Source organism: Acomys russatus, chromosome 10 (genome assembly GCF_903995435.1).
Source record: "Acomys russatus chromosome 10, mAcoRus1.1, whole genome shotgun sequence".
Taxonomy (NCBI): domain Eukaryota; kingdom Metazoa; phylum Chordata; class Mammalia; order Rodentia; family Muridae; genus Acomys; species Acomys russatus.
Genome location: NC_067146.1, coordinates 42,889,269 through 42,914,849, shown reverse-complemented (window position 1 = coordinate 42,914,849; position 25,581 = coordinate 42,889,269). Strand labels below are relative to the sequence as shown.

At 37.1% G+C, this 25,581-nt stretch overlaps 1 protein-coding gene and 1 pseudogene across 1 annotated transcript in view; one reads left to right on the top strand and one right to left on the bottom strand.

The window, feature by feature from the left end:
* The window catches only part of Sema3d (semaphorin 3D), a 193,209-nt gene that overhangs the window by 49,415 nt on the left and 118,213 nt on the right, over positions 1 to 25,581 (bottom strand). Inside the window, exons 6-8 of the mRNA XM_051152072.1 lie at positions 19,132 to 19,225; positions 16,630 to 16,758; positions 2,651 to 2,793 (exon numbers count right to left, since the gene is read on the bottom strand). Of these exons, the coding sequence (XP_051008029.1) occupies positions 2,651 to 2,793; positions 16,630 to 16,758; positions 19,132 to 19,225 (366 nt within the window). The remainder of the gene's footprint in view (positions 1 to 2,650; positions 2,794 to 16,629; positions 16,759 to 19,131; positions 19,226 to 25,581) is intronic.
* On the top strand, positions 14,523 to 14,989 carry LOC127194585 (ubiquitin-40S ribosomal protein S27a-like; annotated as a pseudogene).

Sequence of the window (25,581 nt, the reverse complement as noted above, 5' to 3'; positions counted from 1 at the left end):
ACTTAGTATAAATAGCAACTTAGTATCAGAAGTGTAGTGTGTTTTTGAGAGAAGTCATATCTTGTTACTTTTGGGAAAATATTCACAGATAACGCATGAAAAGATTACTACATTAGCTTTATCTTGAACAATATTTGGTTGTGTGTGTGTGTGTGTGTGTGTGTGTGTGTGTGTGAGAGAGAGAGAGGGAGAGAGAGAGAGAGAGAGAGAGAGAGAGAGAGAGAGAGAGAGAGAGAGTAGTCTACTACTGAAACTTCTTTCTTACCAATAACTTTATGTCAAATAAGTCAAGAAAGAAGATATTTAAGTTCATTATAACACCATTTCTTAAAGTTTAATAACAGAAGATGCATATAATTCTTAAACTGTCAACAGATCCTGTTTGTGCACAGTATTAGTTAAAAATGAAAGCTAACAATGCCAGCAAGAACAAAACCTTTGTATTTCCAAATATGGACTGTGGGAAAACATCAGCAGGAATAAAGGACTCCAATGCTATTAGAACAAAGCCTGGGAAAGTCAGAAGGGCTTCCATAGCTTACTTGTCATTCTGCCAATTGTGAAATCTTCCTTCTTGACTATGTCCTTATAATTATCAAACTCAATTTTGTCCCATGATAAAGATATGATTTTTGTTATTACTGGACAAATAATGAGAAATAAGATGATATTTAGGAAGTAAGGGAAATAAACTACACAAAGAATACATTCCAAATAATGTCAGAAGAATTCTGTCATGTGAAAATAACATATAAGGTAATAGTGAATATGTATCGAATGTGCTATAATTAAATTGCAAAGAGAGGACTTAGAAGAAGATATCATGAACATGTGACCATTTGATAAGAACTATACTGAGCAGTCCTAAGATCTCACTTGGTTCAAAGAATGATTAAGACATGAGACACACTGAGTGACAAAGTCAGTTCTGTTCAGTTAAACTAACCCACCACATGTCTTATTTAATCTCACAATTTTCTAGAATAAGAGGGTGACAGAATCTTACTGTGTAGTCTCAGAGAAGTTTTTTTTACTTGAGAAGATTCTTTTATTACATTTTTATTTTTTATTTTTGCCTTTTGAGTTTTCCAGGAGTTTGATCACAGCTTAAAGAGAATGTACCACGGTTAATGCTTACAGTCCTTCCTATAATTTCTATGTAAAAATTTATAACTGTGACAAATGCTAAGTATTCGTCTACCATTAAGATTCATTTACACATGAATGAAACCACTACTTCGTTAGAAATAAATTTCTATCAAATGGATTATACTCATTAAGAGAAAAGAAAGCATTGAAGCTATCCACAAGCAGCACACTTGTCGTGTATGTTTTTCAAAGAGATTCATGAGATGGATTCACTGCTTTTAAACGCCTTTTGACATAGTCAACATACTTCACTTAAACAAAGTGTCAATCTACCCCATGGCTTTCAGGGTCAGCGTACTGTTGTTATGTGGCGTGCTGCCGTAGACTAACACACCAGGAGCACTTCAGGCATAGCCATTCATCCCTAGCAGGAGGCATTAAGAGAAAACCTCATATTCTTGAACTCTGAGAGAATAAAAATGCTTCTTAGAGATCTGTCCCCTGTCCGGGGAAGAGGATCAGTGGGAGAGACAGCATTATTGACTAGGATAGGAGGTAAAGAATGGTCCATGCTCACAAGGTGGCTTCATCCAAAAAACATGTTGTCCTTAGCAATTTCAAGTATGGTGATGGTTTGTATATGTGTCCCTGGAAGTGTTCAGAAGCCTGAGGGCACAGAATGAAACAAAAGTGACAGGCTTATATAGAAGAAAATGAAAAGTTTGTTTAAGGCTGAAGAGAGATGCCTTGCAGACAGAATTTATTAGCTTAACAGCTCTTTCCCATAATAACTGATTTATGTCTTCTCAAGGAAGCTATCTCAGCAGAGGTAACTCTAGGAAGAATACATACATTGAGAAATCACGAGTTTGGCTCCAGTGCTTTCACTAGTCTATAACATCGATAGTCAATCAACTAAAAGCCTTGGTGGAACAAAATGTGTCTCAAGCAGTTAATGTGGTTACTATAATTTACATGAAATGGCAATATTCAAAACTAATTGCAGTATTCCTTAAAATAAACATTTTGTCTTTTCTTTTTTTTCTTAGAACTAGTCTAGGTTAATTGCAGAGGATGTGTTTAATATAATAAGATACAGCTATCTTTCAAACCAACTTGATCTAAACAAAATACACAGTTGTTAGATGTGTGGTAATATATTAATAACAACGTGGACATGATTTTGTTAGCATTTAAGTCACTCGTGATTATTTGTTTTAAGATGAGACTATTTAGCATTAAATAGAAACTTCCTTCTGAGGATCAAGAAAATGAGTTGTCTTTCTGAAAGAGCTGTAAGTGGCAGAAGCACAGTGGCAGAGTGCCAAGAGTGTGCAAGACTAGGAAGGTACACCAAGCACTGAAAATACAATTGGATATTTGAAAATAACTTGTTTTTGTTTTTCACAACGGCATCTGAAAAATTACACACAGTGTGAACTCATCTTTCATCTGTATCAACAATGGATGGTCCGCTTCACATCAACACTTAAGGTGAATTACCCCATGCATATAGACATATAAGACCATGGTTCTTAAAAAAAAAAAAAGTGAGTCTTGCCTTACAAACTCTTCCAACTCTTGAAAGAATGCTTCTGTCAGAAGTGCTGCCTTCCTGAGATGATTCCCGGAAGAAGAAATATATTTTATCATCATCCGGGTTATAGGTGTCCGGAATGGGGAATGTCCCAATAAATTTTGCTCCTGTGTGAAAAATATGACAGTTACAACTTAAAACTATAAAAATAACATAGCCAGAATGGTCTCTGTGACTTTTGTACATGAAACAACTAGCACAATTTTCAAAAAGGGGTCTGAGAGTTGAGTGTAGGAGACAAGATCTGCAGATGAACACAGTACATGGTGGAAGTATATGGTAACACAAAGAGCTAGTGAACAAGTCTGTGAGGAGTTTCAGCAATGGGCGACAAAATTACTCTTAGTGATTGCAAATAAATCAGTCACAGGACATATCCTGAGAAATGAACTATTTGATGATTTCATCATTACTCTGCAAACATGATAGAAAGTAGTTACAGGAACATAACTGGCCAGATGTCACTAGGTAATATAGTCTTGAGAGATCACATTCTGTACAGAGTATATATGGTCCACTGTGAACCAAATGTGCAGATGACTTGAGAGTTTTTTCTTAATCTCTAAGTACGCATGATTTTGTATTCTGTTTATAATGAGACTATCTCTTTTCAATAATTGTGTATTTGTAACTTAGGGAACCTGTACATGTCATTTATTATGATAATCGTGCCATCCTTTACTGTACTGTGTGAAATTCACCAGAGGTGTGATAAAATGACCAATACTGCCTAGGTTATGTGCAGCATATGCCCTAGAGACACTCTTCCTGAGCTTACATTTTAAATATGGTCTTAGGCAATTCGGTACACATGATCTTAGTCAAAATTCCAAGATGCTATATATGCCTCAATTTTGTTATACATAATATGAGACTCCTAATATTATTTTCTAGTAATATCAAATAGAATCCACTAGTGAGAGACTATACACAAAAGCACTTAGCAACTGGCAGTGTGAGGTAGTCAATTAACATGAATTACAGCTTGCCCTGGTAGCACGAACTTGTAATACCAGCTACTGTGGAGGCTAAGGCAAGAAGATCACAAGTACAAGGCCTACACAGTGAGTTCAGGGTTTACCTATGCAATTTAGTGAGATTCTGTCTTTAAAATAAAAAAAAAATAAAACAAAAACAAAAATAAACCAAAAATCTGTAGAAACCTCAGTGGAAAAGTGGTTTCTTAGCATGTGCCAAGTCTGGGTCCCATCACTACAAATTAGGAAAAGATTAATATGATTTATTATGACGGTGATGGTGATGATTCTGACTGCCATGGTTATGAGCGCAATGCGGCTAGGAAACCTGAGCACAGCATGTGCTTACAGGAGAGACATAGTTATTCAACGCCTCTTCTGACCTACAAAGGCATCCTTCATATATGGATAGTGACAAAACATTTGTAGCACAAGAAAAGCCTCTTTGTGCTGCTTCTAAGTCTGATACAGTTTCCTAATGTCTTGTTTAGAAAGCATTGGGTAGTTCACGCTGTGTTGTGTAACTGTAAATCAGCCTGATAACAGATCTGTATTTGGTTCAGTAGTAAGAGCAAAGAAGATAAACATGGCTCTCTAGGAGCAGAGGAACCAGCTGAGCTAAATAGAGCCCTGCAGGAATCACAGGGCTCCGGAAGCAGAAGAAAACAAAACATCACATTGTTCTTGATGCTTTATGCCTAAGGATAGGATTTTTATGTATCTCGTGAGTTTTGAAAAATCATTTTCCAGAAGATGGATGCAATTGATCCAAGGTCCCATAAAGAAAGCTTCATACTAGCCTTCTTCAAAAGGTGTAGTAGCACACATCTTAAATCGTAGCACTTGGATGGCAGAGGCTGGTGGGTCAGGAATTTGAGACCCTCCTTGCACATATGAGATCCTTTCTCAAAACAAAACAGCCAAAGAGCATGCATATGAACACACACACACACACACACACACACACACACACACACACACACATCAAGTAGTGGGTAGTTCTATTATTATCAGCCCAGCCTTCCCTGAACAGCCCTTTGTCTTTTGTCCAATCTCTTTTTGCCCTAGGAAAAGAAGGAAGAGAAATAACTACACTAACTAATTCTCTTTATTTGTTATTTTTCCAATCCACTCTTATATTCTTTGTAATACAGCTTTGGTCCAGACCCATAAAATTACAGGAAAGTTACCTTTAGAAAAGTACATGAGACCTGGATATTTTTAATTCTTCAATTTTTCTTAAATTGCCAAGGCTACATCACAGTTCCGCTCAGGATTTTGGTTTCCCTCTACCAGACTCACATTTTAGTTACTGATAAGTTACAGTGGATTTTAGACTTGAGGGATGTAAAAACAATCCCCTTTACTAACAAACAAACTCTTATGACCTGTTATTTAAATGTTTTCTTAAAAAGAAACATCACAGCGATGTGCAGTGGAGGGCATCTCTAATGCCAGCACTGGGGAGGTGGAGATCAAGATCATCCTGGTCTAAGTAGCAAATCTGAGGCCAGCTTGGAATACCGAAAACCCTGCTTCAAACAAACACCCAAACAACTAATTAATGATCAGATTCTAGAAAACATCATGCTTTTTTTTTCTATTTGTGTAATTGGGACTTTAAAAATTTAATGAAAAGAAATAATTAGCCAAGGACTACTAGGATCAAACAATAATTTATCTGTATGAACTGGCTTCAGTTTCTATCTAAAGTAGGTAAATATATGACGTGGCTAAGGAAATCAGTTCTGATGTTCCACTTACCTTAAAAGGAGCCTCAGTATAACATTCCTAAAGACATAGAAATGGGATGGGTGCTACTCTATCCAATGCTCTAACAGTCTCTGATGCGATGCTGCAAAACTATGACAGTCTCCAGTCATAGTTTAACTATGTGGGCATTGAAAGAAAACAACCCTCTATGAGAAGACTTTAATCATCTTAATTTATGAGTCATCGACATGGATAGGACCACTCTCTATAGAGATGGTTTGAGACTGGATGAGAATGAGGACTGAGTAAGTAAATCAATAAATAAGTCCTTAGGGTGAGCTCAAGGGAGGCTAGGAGAAATTATTTAGACCTCATAGGAATATGATTGTCTCTCTTCTTTTAGACCAACTTTAATGTCTAAACAGTAATCATTAAAGTTTAAAACAAACGTTAGTGTGAGCACAAATAGATTATAGCACTTAAATGTAACAGCAGGAACATGAATCACGATCACTCTTGAAATGTTATTATATTTTTGGATCTATGTAACTGACAAGTTTATTTCTTAATTTTAAACTTGTCATTTTTTGCATTCTATTATATTCTATTTTATTATGTGCATGGGTGTTTTGCTACCATATATATCTGTATAATATTTCCATGCATACTGCCCACAGACCGAGAAGAGGGCCTCAGATCGCCTGGAACTAGATATACCGTTGGTAGTAAGCTACTATGTTGGTGCTAGGAAGTGAACCCAGATCCTCTGGAAGAGCGTCCATTGATCTTGATTGCTGTGCCATCTCTCTAGCTTACTAATATAAATTTATGATGAAAACTTTAAATAACGGAATACATACAGTGCTACAAAATTCATATTTTGTAGGTATGGTGGCATATGTCTATAATCCTAGCAGTCAAGTGTGGGAGGTGGGGGATGGGGGTGAAAAGAGACAGGAGGATCTCCATGAGTTTGGAACCAATCTGGTCTACATAGTGAGTTCTAGGACAGCCAGAGCTAGGTAGTGAGTCTCTGTCCAAAAGAAAGCAAAACAAAAACAAGCCATCCAAACAAAGAAAAACACTGATACTTTATAATCCTTTCTCTAGAAAGAAAATGAGGACTTCACAATTTGATACAGAAAAGTACCAAGTAATAGTAAGATAAAATGAATGAAGGGAAGTATTTATTAAATATCCTTCAATCTGAACATGGTTACTCAAACCTGTAATCGCAGTATATTTTGAATGAAGGCAAAGGGGGATTGTGGAGTTCGAGGCAAGCTTATCCCACAGAGTAAGTCCTAGGATAGTTTGGGCTATAGAATTAACCCCTCTAGCATTAAACAAAAGGACAAAAATACATACAAACAAACAAAAAAGCCAGGCATGGTGACACACTCCTTTGATCCCAGAACTTGAGAGGCAGAACCAGATGGATCTCTGTGAGACCAGCCTGATCTACAGAGTGAGTTTGAAGACAGTTTCAGTTACACTGAGAAATCCTGCCTCAAAAAAAAAAAAAAAAAAAAAAAAAAAAATCTGTCTGTCTGAATAAGGTTTTGAAATGTGGGAGAATGGTTACTTGAAATGATTTGAGCCAACTGATCTCCACTTCATTTACATGAAAAAGTAGAATATTCAAGGTCTGGAGTGAGTGCAGAGACATGACGAATATTGAGGCTGTGCTACAGACATGCATGGCACAACCTTTTTGAAAATGAAAATATGTAGCTGCTGCCAGAGAGCACCCACTGAAACAACCAAAAGATAGGGCATGACAGTGGCCCACATTTCAGGAATTTGTATGACACCAATGGAGGAAATTATCATAATGTTGCAAGCACTGATCTTTAACTGTTAGATAACACATAACATGCAACATACATAACTTCGTGTTATTCAGTCATTGCTTAATTTTATTGAGTTCTTAAATGTGGCTCTTTTACAAGTCTTGGAGGAAAATTATTTTGAGGGCAAGTCTAAGCCAAATCTTCATTATATGAAGAAATCTAATTATGGAAAAGAAGAGTGAGTATCAAGCAGTGCTCTGTTCTGTGATTTAAACAATAAACATACTTACAAGCTAAAAATAAACACAAGTTTTGAGAATAGGGCATTTCTTTCTTGTAGATTATACTGAGGTCCTGTCTTAGAACACTGTTAGCATTTTACAATAGACGTTCTTTCCTGATTTACTGCCAAATTTGGGTAAAAAATAACTATCTTTAATTAGTCAGTGGATGTTGAATTCAATAATTTGGGCTTATAGCAATAGACACCTGGGCTTTATTATAACACATTCCCCTCTCCCTGGCATTTAAAACATATGTCCTAATAGGGACAGAGTTTGAAACTGCATTTTCACAACTAAACTTCTAGCATGACACCATGGGGCACTGCCAGCTGAAGATGACAGAAGCTCAGCCTGTGGAACACAGTACTTTTCATTCTCCCACAAGCATCTTTTGCACAGAGTGATCACACCTACCCCAGTACTTTACTGGCACTGATCTCTCTAATTGCCCTTTATTTCTTCTTCTGTCTTCTTCCAATTGTTTTAATTTCTCCTTCCATGTGGGAGAATTTACAGACAACAGAGAGTTTCAACAGAAACTTTAAATTAAAACCCCCTCTAATATGGTAAAAATGAAAATGTAAAACAAAAGCTCCCAGCTGCTTCAGAAAGAAAACAAAAACACATGCATCCAAGGTTCATTACTTGTGTTCATTTTCCAAGGGGTGACATTCTTTAGCTCCACCCTGAGATTCTAACAAACACTCAGCAGTGTTTCAGTAACCACCCTGATTTGTCCCTGTGTCCCTGTCTCTATGCATTTAAAGGTTATGTTGATGGAAAGTGAGATCAGCTTGAGCTGTACCTAGAACTGGGCACATGGTTTCAGTTATGCTATTCTGTTTCCTGATAGTCCATTTAAGAAAGAGCTTCAAGAAGGAGCTCAGCACTGAGCAAGCTAGGTCATGACAGGGGGATGGGCCGTCTGATCCTACAGACAGCCTGAACAGGAGAAAACTAAGTTGTTCTCACTGTGCCTGCTGCCAAGAGAGGCAGGACACAGCATGCTGTGCATGTAAGGACTTCAAACACCTTCAGTGCTCCAGCAGCTTAAATCTACTAAAAATAATCATATATATCACGTCAAAAACAATTGTTCAGGATATATATATATATGTCTTAACAAATACTCAATGAATATAGAACTTTCTTTTAATAGTTTGCTTAATCTAAGTGTTTCTTCAGGCTTCATGGAATTGAGAGTGTCACATGCATGTAAAAAAGAGGAAATTTGAACTGAAAAGAGAAGCAAGCACAAGAAGCAAAGATTAACATAGGATCCTTAATGTCACTCACAAGAAATAAATGATACACTGATATGACATATGCAGAAGTGGAAAGCACATTCTACCCTCAGCTGACTACTTGATACATTGACTATCACTTCTCTCAACCCAACAGTAGTCTTGTGAATCTATTTTTTAAATTTTTATTTAAGTAATTTATTCAGGTTACATCTTAATTGTTATCCCCTCACTTGTATCTTCCCATTCCCCCTCCCTCCCTCTTTCATCCTATTCTCCTCCCCTAAGTCTGTGACAGAAGGGGAGCTAGTTCCCCACTATAAGATCATAGTCTCTTCCTGGTAGCCTGCTTACTCTTCCTCAAAGTGCCACCAGGCTTCCCCACCAAGGCCTTAATTGTTACTCACAAATAGGGTTAATTTTGATTAATTAATATAAAATTTTGTATATTGATAAAGTAAGTTTAACTTGATACATTAAAATAAAATTCAAATGTACTATTTTTCTTCATATATTATATTTCTACTCTAGTATCAGGTATTGTACACATACAACTCAATACATAGTTTACTTCCAATAGTCTGATAGTGCTATTATAGGCTGTTTAGGATAATTACGTAATATAAGTCAAATGTTGATCAATTCATGGTCATGTCAAGTATAGAAATATACATGCTAGGTTTGACAGATATTATTCCATAGTTATATAAGAGACCTACAAAATATGACATTTAAAATGTTTTTATTATTTTAAAGTTTCTTTAACAATAAGGTTAACTCCTGACAACACCCTGCCTACCTCAAAAGAGATGATAAACATTAAGAAATCTCCTTGTAGAGATGACTTTGAGTGTGACAAAACAGCCATTGGACAAAAATGTCCTTCCTTCTCCCACAGAGATCTGCCTAAAATGAGCAAGGTTAGACACGCAGAGTTGATGGCCAAATGCTGCCAAAACAAGGTAAACAAGTCCTCAATAGTTCCTGCCTCACAAATATGTCTGTCTGATATACTGAGCCAAAAGATTTAAAAATGATACTCCAACATTATAGAGAGTGTTGAGTGTCTATTCAGACAGAAAACTATCTCTGTCATCTTTTTCATTTTAAAAACTACTAACCTACACCTCCCTTTTACTCAGGTAGTTAAATTTATTCCTTCTCAAGTCTCAGAGTTAAAGACCAAATAGTTAATTTTAAAATTAAGCTTAGTTGTTTAAAAATTTAAAAAATACTTTTAAGTCCAGATAGATACTTTTAGGTTGATAGATTTAAACTTTAATAGATGTTAATTTAGGTTCAAAACTTTAGATTTACCAAGATAAAATAGATACTATTTTCTACAAGTTTGCCAAATACGTTCTGATTAAAAATTATGTATGTAAGTCTTACCTATTCGTTTTTATAACTTTTCACAATTGTACTTTCTATATATTAAAAATGGCCTTTTTATTTAGACAGAAAAGAGGAGATGTTGGGAGGTGGTCTGATGTATTTCGATTCTAATTACTGCTTGCTGTCTCTGACACACCTTTTGCTTAATAAAACGCCATCCCACGTGGGCAGGACAAAGGAGATAGGTGGGGCTTAGAGAGAAAGGAATTCTGGAAAAAAAGAGAGACTGCCACAAAGAAAAAGAAGACCTAAAGGAAAGACAAGAAGGATGCCATGGGTTAGATGGAGGAGAAGCACATAGCCGGAGTGGGTAGAGAATCCAGCCCAGATGAAGAACATGAGCAAGTATATGGGATTATAGATGGGAGGTAGCTTAGTAGAGGTTATTAGAAGCAGATGGCATGGGGCTGAGACAGGGATCCCATTCCAGAGGCCCAAGTTAACTACGGCTATTTAAAAATATAACCAGTGTCTGTGTCTTAATTGATTACTAGCTGCGCCTCCAGGTAATACAGATAATACTGATAATATAAATAATACCTGTAATTTAAAACAATAGGAAGTAGTCAAATAGTGGGCACCAGAGTTCATGTTCAAGTCAGTCTCTGCTCTCCACACAATTGTGGAGAATGTGCTGTCCATTGACTAAATCTGGATAGGGTTTCAATGTTTACTGCATGCATTGTCTGTGATTGATACAGTATTTGAGCTGACCCACCTGGTCCAGATCCGCCAGCCTTAATGGTCTCCTGGTAGGTTTCTAGGACCCTCTGGATCCTTCTATTTCCCCATTGTCCCTTACTTCTCTCATCTGGAGTCCCAGTAGGAAATCCCAGTATGTAATCCAATTTTCTGGGTCTAGGTTAACTCATTCAAGATGATCATCTCTAGTTCCATCCATTTCCCTGCAAATTTCAGGATTTCCTAGTTTTTAATAACTGAGTAGTATTCCACAGTGTAAATGTACCACCGTTTCTTTATTATTTCTTCGACTGAAGAAAAGCCAGGAACTCATTGACACAGGAGACAACTTCCTGAACTGAACTCCAACAGCCCAGGCTCTAAAGTCAACAATAAATAAATGGGACCTCATGAGGCTGAGTAGCTTCTGTAAGGCAGAAGACACTGTCAACAGAACAAAGCAACAGCCTACAGACTGGGAAAAGATCTTCACCAACCCTACATCTGACAAAGCATCCAAAGTATATAAAGAGCTCAAGGAATTAAACACCACCAAACCAAATAACCCAATTAAGAAATGGGGCTCAGAATTAAACAGAAAATTCTCAACAGAGGAATATCGAATGACTGAGAAACACCTAAAGAAATGCTCAACATCCTTAGTTATCAGAGAAATACAAATCAAAATGACTCTGAGATTTTGTCTTACACCCATCAGAATGGCTAAGATCAAAAACTCAAATGACAGCATATGTTGCCAAAGATGTGGAGAAAGGGGAACACCTTTTCATTGCTGGTGGGAGTGCAAACTTGTACAACCACATTGGAAAGCAATCTGAACTGATTTTTTTTTCTATTTGTACTCTTCAAAATGATGTTGTCCTCAGCTCATATGGCCCTGAGCTGCTTCTGTATGTGGTGTGTGTGTGTGTGTGTGTGTGTGGTGTGTGTGTGTGTGTGTGTGTGTGTGTGTGTGTGTTTTAAGTTTTAGAGATTGAACCTAGTACTTGCTATTGGACATCTAAGTTTTAAACAGAGTAGCCCTTGGCTCTAGTCATTTTGTGACAAATCCAGAGTTAAATTAGAAATGGCTTTCATTCCCATAACTATTTCCAAAAAATCAGTCCACTTTCCAATTTTAGAACAGGCTAGGGGACTTGACCATATCCCTTCTGTACACTACATCTCAATTTGTGAAGTATGAGGTTAAAAAAATAGCTCCTAAGTTAACATTGATTGCCATCAATTAAGATAGTTCATCTGTGTTCTGGTCTTTACATTCCTAACTCAGCCAGAAAATCCCACTAGCTTTTGTCTCTGGGCCATGTACTGAATGTGTGCACAACATGGCCATTTCTCATCATGGAGGAGAGAAATGTTCCTTGACAACGCCATTTTTTTCCTGCCTTCATCTATCTGTTCTCTCCTCATTATAGGACTGTTACATAGTTGCTATAATTCCTTCCTTTGCTCTGGCCTAATTTCCATGGACCAAGGAAGTCCTGGCCGTTTGGGTTTCTGGAAGTGTCAGGCTCCTGTCACTCTAGCTTTCCTTTCACTCAGCAAATGGTTGACCTGTCGTTTATACTGACACAGCTCTGCCAAGAACCTTGGCCTCTCCCACTGCTGATCTAAACTCATTTTCTCTGTCAGTCTTGTCCTTTGTAGCCAGGCCCACATCCGTGGTTTGCTCTAGCACCACATGGAACATAGATATGGAACCTAAAAATGAAAACATTTTAAGGGCATGAACTCTTGCTTGTGCAGAGCAAGCCTGTATTACATATACTGGAAAGAGTTTACCATCCAGAACTAGACAGATAGTTTTCAATTTCAGTCTTACCTGAACCTTCTAGTTAAGTATCTAAGTCTCTGGCTTCCTGTAAGTAACAAGAAAACAGTAATTTCCTCAAGATTATATCATTAAACAAAAGTGTGCTATAAAAATGCCTAAGATAATGTCTAACATTCATGTTATATTAAAAAATGGAAAAGGAGACAAGAAAGTGAGGGAAATTAGTTAGGAAACAATCAAATAGGGGCAATAAAACATCTACAAGGCAATGAAACTTACAGGAGGATAGTGTCCATGGAAAGAACAAGGTCAAAAGAGGGTTTGAAGGAAATAGAGGTACCTACTGACAGATTAGATAAAGAACTTAAAGGAGAGGAAGGGATCAAAGATAAGTACAAGGTAAATAGGTGAAGGAAGCTAAAAAAAAATTTAAAAGAGATAACATCAGGAAACTGCCAGTGAGGAAGGACAGTTCAAACGGGAAAACAAGATAATGAAAAATGACTTACAGATTTTTAGATACAATTAAAGTGAAAGATTATTAAAAGAACCAAAAACCAGAGCAAGAATGATGGTTCATTTGGATTGCCATCTTGGACTTAATAATTACCATGGCTACAAACCACAAAGCCTGCCTGTGAGAGTTTTACAAATTAAGTTAAAAGTAAGTGACCCCATTCCTTGGCCTATGGTCCCAAACTGGATACAATGGAACAACAGAGTTGAGAACAGCCTTCATCTCTGGGGCTTCCTGACTGGAAAGGCAGTGTGAGCAGGTGCCTCAGTGCACCACACCCTTCAACTGTGAGCCACAAGAAACTGCTCCTCCCTCATGTTGCTTTTGTAGAGTTTTGTTTTGTTTTGTTTTGTTTTTTGTTTTGTTTTTTTGTTTGTTTGTTTGTTTGGTTTTTTTTTTTTTGCCTTAGCACTAAGAAAATTAATTCACACAGAAAGCTAGTTGTACACTCCCTGGATTTGAAACCATTAGTTCTCTCTAAAATGATTTAAACTCTAATCTAAGCTGAGACTGTAACAACCCATATAAACATTTCAAGGTCACCGAAAGGAAATGATTGGAGTTATAGTTTCAGGAAACAGAACATATTACAGAAAGATGAGCTCACTGAAGGAGGAGAAAAAGAATGTAAATGTATGCAATCATTTAAATGTTAAAGAGACATGGAGGAAAATCAAAGAATATTTAGGTTTTCTACATTGTGTCCTACTTCTCCCACTTTCAGGAATAATGATGTAGCCCTTAACTTTGTATTTTTATGATTAGTGTACTACTTAGAAGCCCTTGGGAATACATCACAAGAAGCCTTATCAGTTAACAAAGATTTAAATGCCAGAATATTTTGGCCAGAAGTGAAAATCAACATTTAAGTATAGGTTTTGGTGTTCAAATACGTGTGCACATGAGTGTGTGTGTGAACAGAGGCAGTTCAAGAATAGAATGATGACAGAAGTATCTGGAAATGCAAGTCAAGTCTTTTGATCACTTTGACTACTCACAGGTAAATATTGTCTCAAATAACTTTTCATGATTGTTAGTTTTCTTAATTCGTAGGGAAATTACTACAATACATCTTTTCTATTACCTTTAATTTTTCTATCTCTTGGCTTGTGCTTTAAACTCAGCTTATGTCCTTTGGGTTCTCCTATTCACAAACAAATATTGCTCATCTCACATTTGCTGCATATTTTCATATTCTTCTAACTATTGCTACTTTTATTTCTATTCTCTCTCATTTGTATTCATTTTCTCTATGGAATTGTCCTCAGGTTCACATCAGTGTCTTTTATTCTGTAGTATATGACTAGTTAACTTAAAGAAACACACACACACACACACACACACACACACACACAGTTACTCATAAATTTTCCTGATTAAAAAGTAAAATCATCAGTGTCTCTTTCCAATCCACCATCTGAAAGGGCCATCACCAAGATGCAGATTTTTGTTAAGACCTTATAGGGATGACCAAGGCTCCAGGTTGGGGCCTTGGATACTATAGAAAATGTAAAGGCCAAGACCAGGATAAAAAAGGAATTCTTCTTGACTAACAGAGGCTAATCTTTGCTGGTAAGCAGCTGGAAGATGGCCACACTTTGTCTGACTCCAAAATTCAAAAGTAGTCCACCCTTCATCTTGTGTCGAGACTTCGTGGTGGTGCTAAGAAAAGGAAGAAGATGTCTTACACCACTCCCAAGAAGAATAAGCATAAGAGGAAGAAGGTTAACTTAGCTGTGCTGAAATACCATAAGGTGAATGAAAATGGCAAAATTAGTCAACTTCGACAAGAGTATCCTTCTGATGACTGTGGTGCTGGAGTATTCATGGCTAGTTATTTTAACAGAAGTTACTGTGGCAAGTATTGTCTGATTTACTGCTTCAACAAACCAGAAGACAAGTAGTTGTGTATAAGCTAATAAAAAGAAGGAACTTGGGGGGAAAAAAGTAAAATATTCAATATCTTTCCTCAAGTTCATGAACATGTTTTCAACCTCCTTGTTCACTACCCTGACCCTCCACACTTAGCAGCAGATTCTTGTCTTTGTGCTCTGCCACCTTCCTCTGCCTGTCCATGTAGGTCTATTGGGTGGAGTAATACTCAGTATTATAAAAGCTCAGAAGCTGTTTAATAGGGAAGTGTCAGACTATTTGAAAAGTGTCTAACTATTTCAGAAAATTTTGTAATTGTACTCAAATACCACTGATAGTAATAGAATTTTAGGCAAATAAAAATCACATACATAGACTTCTTTATGGGCATGCCAAGATGAAGAATCACTAGACAATCACCTAAAGGACTCTCTCTTTGAGGACATTTGCCATCCCTAAACAGAAAGATGCAATTTTGTGCTTTATTTTAAAACCCTGAGACTATTTATCTAAGCAGGTACCAAAGGGAAAATCTATAATGTTGCTCCCAAATCAAGTAATTCTAAAACCAATTAATTTTCAGTAGATTTTTTTTTCCTTTTTGGTAAGTGTGGAAATGATTTTACTGTGTATACAGACTTATTTGAAGGTTCTTACAAAAGAAATGTTTTAGAAGTGTTTTTCCTTTTGTTTATATTGTCACTGTTTAAATGACACTCAGAGATAGGAAGATAGTCCTTTGGAAATCTCTGGCTTGGCTTTCTATGCTAACACCACTAATTTTGGTGGGAATGGTAAATGTGATCTGACTGTTTCAATAAAATTGTGTGTTATTTTCTCTTGTAAATGGAATAAAGCAATACAGTGGGTGAAATGGTCTTGTATTAGTCCTGGATGTAACCATATAAATTCCTTAGGGTTTTTTTTTTTAATTTTCCAGATTTTTAAACCACAAATACCATTTAGTATTTAAATAAAATAATAATTAGACCAATCATTTAAATATCAATATTTTAAAACAATTTAATGTGGCTCTAAACAGAAACATAATTTTAGCAGCAGAAGTTAGCATTAAACTTATCTATGTCAATATATAATAAGAAATGGAAATGATGATACTCTAATTTATACAAAGTATATACAATTATTAAAACATATATGACTTTATGCTACCATTAAATACAACAACGATGGTAGCATTGTTATCTGTTTCTTTTCTATAGGGCTAATAACCTTTATAATTAAAACACAGAACGCAAATATACATCTTAAATCCCAGCTCTGCAGCTGATAGATTGTGAGACCTTGTTCTAATCATTCAACTTTTCACATCTTTACTTTACTCATGTTTAAAATTAAGTGTGAAAGTGATAATGTCTCAAATGTCATTGTAAATCTTTAAAAAAAAATAACACCTTTATTAGAACACAAGAGTGCCAAGTATATAGGACACAATCAGTAAATATCAGCTGTGTAACACACACACACACACACACACACACACACACACACACTTTCTGAAGATTAGCCTAATTTGATGTGAAATCATTTCAAATATATTCTTAAATGCTGTACCATATCATCTTTCACAAACACATGGGAATGCATATTAACGAGCTTCTCATTTCTGCAAAAGCAAAGTCAAAACAAATAGAAGAGAAACATCACTAACCATTGAGCCAGTAGTGCTCTGAAATGTCAGTTCTGATGTAATGGTGGTCCTGTGTCAGCCCAAGGGACCTTGTGAATGCAGTGTCCTTGCCAAGGAAATCAGAAGCTGTTCCAGAGTAGAGATACTCATCTGTAAGAAGCAAAGCAAGTTCAACTGCTAAGATGACGGAAGTAGAAGCTGTCCAAATGACACCCAGCACATTGTCTGCTTAACACTACAATGTGTTGCTTCAGGCACTTTTTCAGATCCAGAAGAAATAGCTTAGGTGAAGAAATAACCCAATTAATATTGATAAGCAGAGGCTAGAAAGCTGAATATCCAAAAAGGTCAAGTGCTTCTGATTAAACAATACATGAACTGACTTCTCCTTGGATATATTCTTCCTTAACTTTTATCCACAAATAAGCAGAGAAAAATTATTAGGAATCCTCTGTGTAACAAACAACTCTCAAAAAACTAAAATTAAATGCCAAATTGAGACTGTATCGTGAAATTAGTATTTGCTTAACTGACACAACCTCCTTGCTCACAGCTTTTCCTTGTCCATCCCATGCTGAAAGGGAGCTGTCAACGCTGAAGTCATGCATTGTAATTATAACTCGCTGCACTCCTTGAGATGACCATGTCTCCAAAGCTCTGATAAACAAAGGGAGAATTGTGCTCTTGCTGCCTCTTAAACTTTTGGTCCTATATTCTATGAAGTGAATGTATCATCGAGGTAAGAAAGAGGAATATTAGAGAAGAGGAGAGAAAAAGGAGAATGAAGAGAGTAAGAAATGGAATGGCAGGAGAAGGTGAGAAGGGGGATGAGGAGAGAGAGAAAGCAAGAAACGTAGAAGTAGCAGGAGAAAGAGCAGGAACCAAGGGAAGGAGATAAGGAAGGGCCTGAATGGGTTTAGGGGTCAATGTCCTCTGCTTCCCACTGCCTGTCAGAGCACTGGGGAGAGAGGCAGGAAGAAGGCTGTCCCTGCTCCATGCTATGTCATCCTTTGTAGAACTATAATTAGGCTGTTCTAGACATTTTTTGCAGGAAACTTCTTTGGGTTGCACTGAAAACTATATAGTGAAAATGGCTAATCTGTGTAGATCATTTAAATTTCTTAATGCCTATATAATGGATAAAAACAATATCACCATTGATATGTAACTTATTTTTTGGAAGCATGATCTTTACAACTCTCTCTGTTTGTACAGCGATTAAAACACTTTTTAACTTCCCTGCTTATGTCTAAGAGCTTTTCACTGGGCCTCTTGGGATCCTTTAACCTACATGTCAGAGGCCGGCTACTAAAGGAAACAAAATCAGATGAAACCCAGTGACATACTCTCGGTGCACATAGCACACCTTCTCCACCATAGAAAGACATTTTTATAATAACAGATACATACCAATATTTCAATGTGAGTTAAAAGTTTAAATATAGAATAACAAATGATAATGTCAATAAACAAGCTTTATTAGGAACTTAAGAGAAAAGGAAGCAGTGTATCCCTTGAAATACACTACAAGCATGTCTACATTTTGTCAGAAAAAAATTCATCTGAATATCCAGGTATAAGAATTGTCCTGCTTATTTTTAGACATATATAAGGATTTCTAAGAGGGATGATCAGATTCAAAATGTGTGTGTGTGTGTGTGTGTGTGTGTGTGTGTGTGTGTGTTTGTGTTTATTAAGGGCTCCTCAATTCCACTTAACGTGAAAATCATTTATCTTATCTCCCAAGAAGAAATGACCATGGTGGTGGTATAACTTCAAAACACACTCACTTCAGAACAAGATTCCTGGGTCTCACTATGTGGAAATGAAAATGCCGTGGTGTGTCGCTCTTATCAGCTACTCAAACATTTGATAGACAAGCTACATAATAAGAGACTAAAGTCATGCACCAACCAAAACAAAGGCGTGTTTATAATGTTTACAATTCAGGGGCTCTGCCGATGTCCTTAGAAGACAATTCAGACCAGATGGCATTGCCTTCTTTCAACAAGGCAATCTCTTCTATGAGAACCTAAGATGTATGGAAAGCCAGACAGGGTAACATGCATGAGCAAAAAGTCCCTCACATTTGTATTAATAGAAATATGGGGGGGGGGGAATGCTTAGACTTTCTGTAACTTTATTCTGTAGCTTGATCCATTGTTTATTCATGGACCTATGTAAGAATTGCTATATATGACACTCCTCCTGTTAAGAAAGGTCAACGCTGAGTATTAGAAAAATCTCAGGTAAGGACGAGTCGTTTTAGAACAAAGAAGCATGACCTTTGCCTAGAGAGAATTCAGTCAGACTTTTGTTTAGAAAGCGTCTCTGCAGACGTGAAGGAATGCTGTCACCGCAGTCACTACTCAGATGATGATGTTCATAAGGGAAGACTGGCACCAACATGTGTGGAAGGGCTAATCCAAAATTATCTTCAATTCAGTCAGAAAATGTGCTTTAGTCTACACAGGCCCTGTCAGAAAGTTACTTAGACGTAAGGCTTGTTTGCACTGATCTTACCTGTCATTACCGAGGCAAAAGGCTGCTGAGGATCAAAGGGGCATTTCAGTCTGCCAGACTCCAAGTTATGCGTGTCTAGTTTAAATATGAGTTCCTGTGGTGAGAAATACAATGATGTTTTTAAATGTATCACAGTCACCAAGAACAAAGCAGATAAGAACAGGGTTCCCATTCATTAACTCAATAAAAATGAATTAAGCACAGTTCGTGCATCATGCTGTGATTTAACTGCACTTACTGCATCTTGCAAGACTCCTTGCCCATGTTTTCTTTCCTTTTGTCCAAGAGGTTCAGTAAGGTTGAAGTAACACTTTACTCAAAATTCATTTAGTCTGGACCATTTTCAATTAAAACGACAAAACAAAACCAAAAAACCCCAACAAAACAAAGCAACCAAAACAACACCAAACCAAACAAAACCCCAAAACATAGTACTTTCAAATATTAATTTTTTACTGTGTGCATTATATATGAGTGTGTATGTTTTAGCATGGTGTGTATATGTTCATGAGGGTGCCTACACATCTCTGTGCTCATAAATGTGGAGGCTAGACATTATTAAACCAAAATTTCTTGCACGATTTAAACGTGTGTGTGTGTGTGTGTGTGTGTGTGTGTGTGTGTGTGTGTTTGATTGTGCAACCATATGTTCCATGGAGCTATATGTGCGGAGGTCAGAGGATGGTACTGGTCCTCATTTTTCACCAGGGTTGAGATAGAGTCTGGGCAGTGAGCTTCCGAGGACATGCTCTTGTCTTTAACTCTGAATGCACAACAGGAAACACTGAGAATACAGTGTTTCTATGCTTAGCGTTATGTCGGTACTGGAGATCTAAACACTGTTCCTCACACTTATTTAGCACACTTGTTTACCCAATTAGTAATTTTCCAATCTCCAATTAACTTTCAAGAAATAAATGTGTAGCCAGGTGGTGGAGGTGCATGCCGATAATCCCAGCACTTGGGAGGCAGATCTCTGAGTTCAAGGCCAGCCTGGTCTACAAACTGAGTTCCAGGGTACACAATGCTACACAGAGAAACCTTGTATTTAAAAAATGTAGACAATTTAATAAATAAAATAGGGAGAGAGAGAGAGAGAGAGAGAGGGAGAGAGAGAGAGAGAGGGAGAGAGAGAGAGAGAGGGAGAGAGAGAGAGAGAGAGAGAGAGAGAGAGAGAGAGAGAGAGAGAGAGAGAGAGAGAGAGATTTGCTTTATGGAATGGTGTTATTCTCTGTATAATAGTTGTTATACAAAGAATTTTGTAATTACCTGTCTCAGAAACAAAACAAAACTATCCCATTTCAAAGAATACAGATTTTTTACATACTATTTATATTTTCACCATGATATTATTTATGTATCTATGCATTTTCAGTTATACCACATTGTCTAAGACTGGTGACTTTTAACAATGCTTAATGACATAAAAGTGTCCTCAAAAAGGCAGTGCAGCAGTGCATTTTTAGAGATGTTGACACATGTAGGGAAAAAAAATCTCGCTGTAGTATTTTCACTACTATGAAAACACTGTGCGTGAAAGAAACATAGTTATTTTGGCAGATGCATCTATTTTTATAATAGTGGCCACAGACAGAATGACATTGGCAGACTTTAGATATTCACGGAAAAGTCATCTTATGTGGAACTTTCCAAGAAAAATATGCATGCATAATGAATTCAGCCCCAAGATCCCTAGTGTCTCATAACAGTGACAACACCGCCTTCCAGCAGTTAGGAGATGACTCAGCCTATGCAGTCAAGAGAGAAACTCACATTGCAGGCAATCTAGGCGGCATATCTCTGTTACAGCAGCTCACTCTTGCATCAAGAACCACCCACTGCTTTCATATAGAAAGCAAGCAATGAAGCAAAAGGGACAGAGGACACCAGGCTATTTTCTGCATTATGCTGTCATTTGAGATCTCCTCCTTTTTTTACACAAGGCTAAAGTAACTATTGTCTCACTGAAAAAACAGAAGCAGCAATTTAAATGGGGCTGGTTAACAACTGGTATTCCATAAATGAAAACAGGCAATGTTTGAGTGCAAATAATAGCACTTAGAGTTCAAAGGGTATTAAAGAAGATTTAGTCACTTGCTCTCATTGCCTTCTGAATTCTCACTCCAAATCTGCCATGTAAATACAATAATAAATCCTGCTTTGCATTCAGAACTTTGAGAGAAGGAGGGCCAGGTTCTTGACGCAGTTTCATACAGCTATGGCTAGTAGTCTCAGAATTGCAAATCAATTGATTAAAAATCTACTAGATGTATATCTGAATGTGATCATGTGACACGGTCACACCCGAGAGCCTTTAATTTATTTGAGGTAGCCTAAGGAAAAAAAAGATAGTGGATCCTAGACTCAGAAAAAGTTCCAGCAAGAATGTACTTATGTTTCCCAGCTGTGACTGGAGAGTGACTGGGGGCAGGGCAGGGGGAGGTCTGTAGACACCTCTGTCACAGATGTTTACCTCTCATTAAAAGCACAATTTTTTTTTTAGCTGCTGGCTAAACAACCCTCATGACCCTAAGACATCAGATGAGATGATGGAGATGATAGAAAGGGAAAGGGGAACTAAATTCTGCTGCAGATCACACACACACACACACACACACACACACACACACATGAACACACACACATACATACACACACACATACATACACACACATACACACACACACATGAACACACACACATACACACACACACACACACACACACACACACATACACACACACACACACACATACACACGAGAAGGCCATAGTAATAGATAAATTGACAATTGCAAAGACTTTTATTTTTAAATACAACGCTATTAAATCACAAAGAGAAGGCCAGTCTTTATATTTGTAGGAATTGAGGACAAGGATTTTCTTGCAATCACTTAGAGAAAGGCACAGGAATAAGCTAGTCTACCAAAACAGTTCCAGAGAAAGAAAATGAAGTTAACTGATGATTTAATACCTATCCTGAGACAGGCTTAATTGCATACAACTCTAAGTCACTAAACCTCCATTTAGTAAGATATGCTTCACAAAAATCCCTCTAGTTTAATTAATTACCTAAGAATGTATGTCTTTGGGCTGCACATATAGAAATATTGTTAAAGGCTGGAAGATGACTCCACGGGTAAAGATGGCTCAGGAAATGTTGTAAAGCCTGCCAGCCAGAGTCTCATCCTCAGGACCCAATTGAGGAAGGCCACAACCTTCTTTCTAAATGTTAATTGTTGGCTTCTACATATGTTCCAAAGCACATAGCACACAAAGCTTCAGTCTCTCTCTCCCTCTCTCTCTCTCTTTCTCTCTCTCTCTCTCTGTCACTCTCTCTCTCTCTCTCCCTCCCTCCCTCCCTCTCTCTCTCCGAAGTAAGCATATATGAAGATCAAAGGGAAAAATTAATTACCGTATGAAACACAGTTGACTGTCAGCACCACACAACCCTTTTAAAGATGAGCTGTTTATTCTCTCTCTCTCTCTCTCTCTCTCTCTCTCTCTCTCTCTCTCTCTCTCTCTCTCTCTCTCTCTCTCTCTCTCTCTCTCTTTCTCATTAAGGTTGTGTCTCATACAGCTCTGGGTGATCTTGAACTGCTTCTTAAGTTATGATCTTCTTCAATGCCTTCTGACTCTCTTTTGTCTACCTTTAAACACTGGGACTATAGATGTGTACCACCATGCTTGGCAGACTCAACTATTAAATAGTCATTGAAATATTCCCAATGTTATAGACCATCAATATAATTTTATTTACTATACATTATGATATAGCTGTATAAATACATGCTATTTTATATATTGCATATGTTTGTAGAGAGGTTTTTGTCACTTTACCTTTTTATGCTGTTGTCAATAATGAGTAAATACTAAAATAAGCCAAAATATTTTCCTTATTATGTCTTCCTCTCCCTCTGCTCCTCCTAATTCCTCCTTACCTTCCCTCCTATGCAGATACACCTGCTTTCTGTCTCTCATTAAAAAAAAAACAGGCTTCTAAAAGGTAATAATAAAGTAAAAATGAGATAAAACAAAAATTAACACCTTGGAATTGGGCAAAACAAACAAATGGAAGAAGGCATAAGAAACAGAGACTGACTGATTCGTATACTAGAAATCCCATAAAAACTAAACTGGAAGCCTTGAAATATGTGGAAAGTACCTATGGGGTAAAAAAAAGAAAAAAAAGAAATTATATATAAGTAATAAAAAATATAATAATAGAGTTTTTAGAAGAAAAAAACCCTTTATGGCATATGAGACAAGGAACCTGCAAAGATGCCTCTGAGCTTTCCCTCTGCTTATTTCTGACCATCCACTGCTGGGCAGGAGGCCTGTCCTTAAGAATAGTCTGTTTGCCCAGTGAGACTTCCTTGGAGGAAACTAATTTTTCATTTGCAAGTGGTTGTCAATTGGAGATAGTTGCTGGGTTAGGGATGGGGCATGAGTCCACTTCTTTCAGCTCTAAGTCACCATCCAGTGAAGACTCGTGAAGCTCTTGGCATGCTTCCTCAGTTTCTGGAGGTGATATTGCTGTCAATACTGTTTTATCTGATAGTTAAAAATCACTCTATATGCACTTGCTTTTCTTATTATCATCAAGCAAAACCTTAGAAAGTTTATGTGTGCACAAAGTCATGGAACTGGTAAATAGTCAGACTTGATCCTTGAAAGTGCTGTTTGAAGATGTTGACAGTCACCTTTCCTCCCCCTACCCTACCGAGTTAAGGTCCAGTAGGCCCCTTGGAGCACCATGTTTAAATGCAGACTATGCAATTACTAGCTCACTACTTTCCCTACACACTAGTTACTGTTCTTATCTCAGTAAATAATGTCACGTGCCAACTCCCTGTCACCTTCCTGGCCTTCATTTTAGCTTTCCCTCTTTCTTCTCACTGTATTAACCACACAGCCTGTCTATCCCCACCCCACTCCTGGGGGTGGCTTCTTCCAGGCCTTTGCATACTCTGTTCCCTCTTCTCATTCTCTTACAGGGTAAACTTATGTATTTGAAATGGAAAGGGTTTGTAAACTTCTAGAAATGAAATTAGTAATATATATATTCAGTAAAACATGCATGGTAAAGTGCCTTGCCTGTTCTCTAGACCAGCTGAAAGTGCTGGGTCTCAGTATCCCACCTCTCTCATAAGTCTCTCATTACGAAAACTTGTAAATTGGACTGCACCTTCTTGACAAGTCCCAAGCTAAGTAATTAGCTACATCTAAATTCCCTTTTAGGAAGCTTGGCTTTAAGAGTTAGAGAATGAGACTCTGTGCTTCTCTGGGCAGGTTCTGAGTGCGGCCTTTGGCCTTGGGCCTAAGTACACACACAAGCTCTGGGGTGCTCCTGTAACTCTACCCTGGGCTGTGAGCTATTGTTATATACTGCCCTTCATCAAAGCTTGCCTGGAGAACATTACACCCGCAACAAGGAATGGTTGACACAGTTGCACGATCGCCTAGTGGTTCAGAATTTAACTGTCAGGGTGGCTTTCTTTACAAGCAGTTGAGTCAAGTCTGGTTAGAGGAGTTGGTTATAGAGGAAAATCTGTCTGGCCAGAGTTGTAGGTTTGATTTCTGCATGATCAGTTAAATTAACATAAAGAAACTTTTTTTCCTAAGGCCAGACTTTACTCTCAAGCACACTGACTGCAACTATGTATGGCTCTACACACAAAACACATGCATAAACATGAGAATAGTGGCTGCAAGGAAAAAGCACAGCACACATGTCTAAAACTGAGCTGGTCATCCTGGCTTTGGACACATACTGCCTTGCTTCAGCTCATTGCTGAAGACATTATTTTTGCTAACCTATCTATTAGCAATTACAATGGTGCTAACCTTGCTGTTTGTAAAATTTCAAAGGAAAAAAAATTCATGCAATGCACACGACAGTCTACAACACAGAGTACTTAAAATATTCATTTTAGTTAAAATTTTGAAATCTGCATGTTTCTCATTTATTAGAAATGCTCATTGATATCTGGAATAAATTAATCTTAACTAATATATCCTTTATTTCCACCCCATTAACTTAGCCCAGAAACCCAATGATTTCAGTGTGAGTGAATGCATAGACTCAAGAAAACTACCGAAGTTCTCTTTGTGTACTGTCCGTCATTGTTAACAAATGTGTCAGGTCAATTTCAAGGAACGAAATGAAAAATTTACAGCGTATAATTACATTATAAGATATTACATATAAGATGCATGTTTCACAGCATCATCATTTATAAATATATATATGTTTTAATGTATATGTGTTTATACAAATAGCATAAAAATGATAAATGAAGATATATGTAAAGTCCATAAAAACAGTTGCTTTTAAGATTTTATATTGCAAATTTTATTTTCTTTCATTATACCAAGTCTTAATAGAAAACACTTACTTGATAAGTAAAATGTATTAGTGTATAAAATGCTTAGAAACATGAATTCTT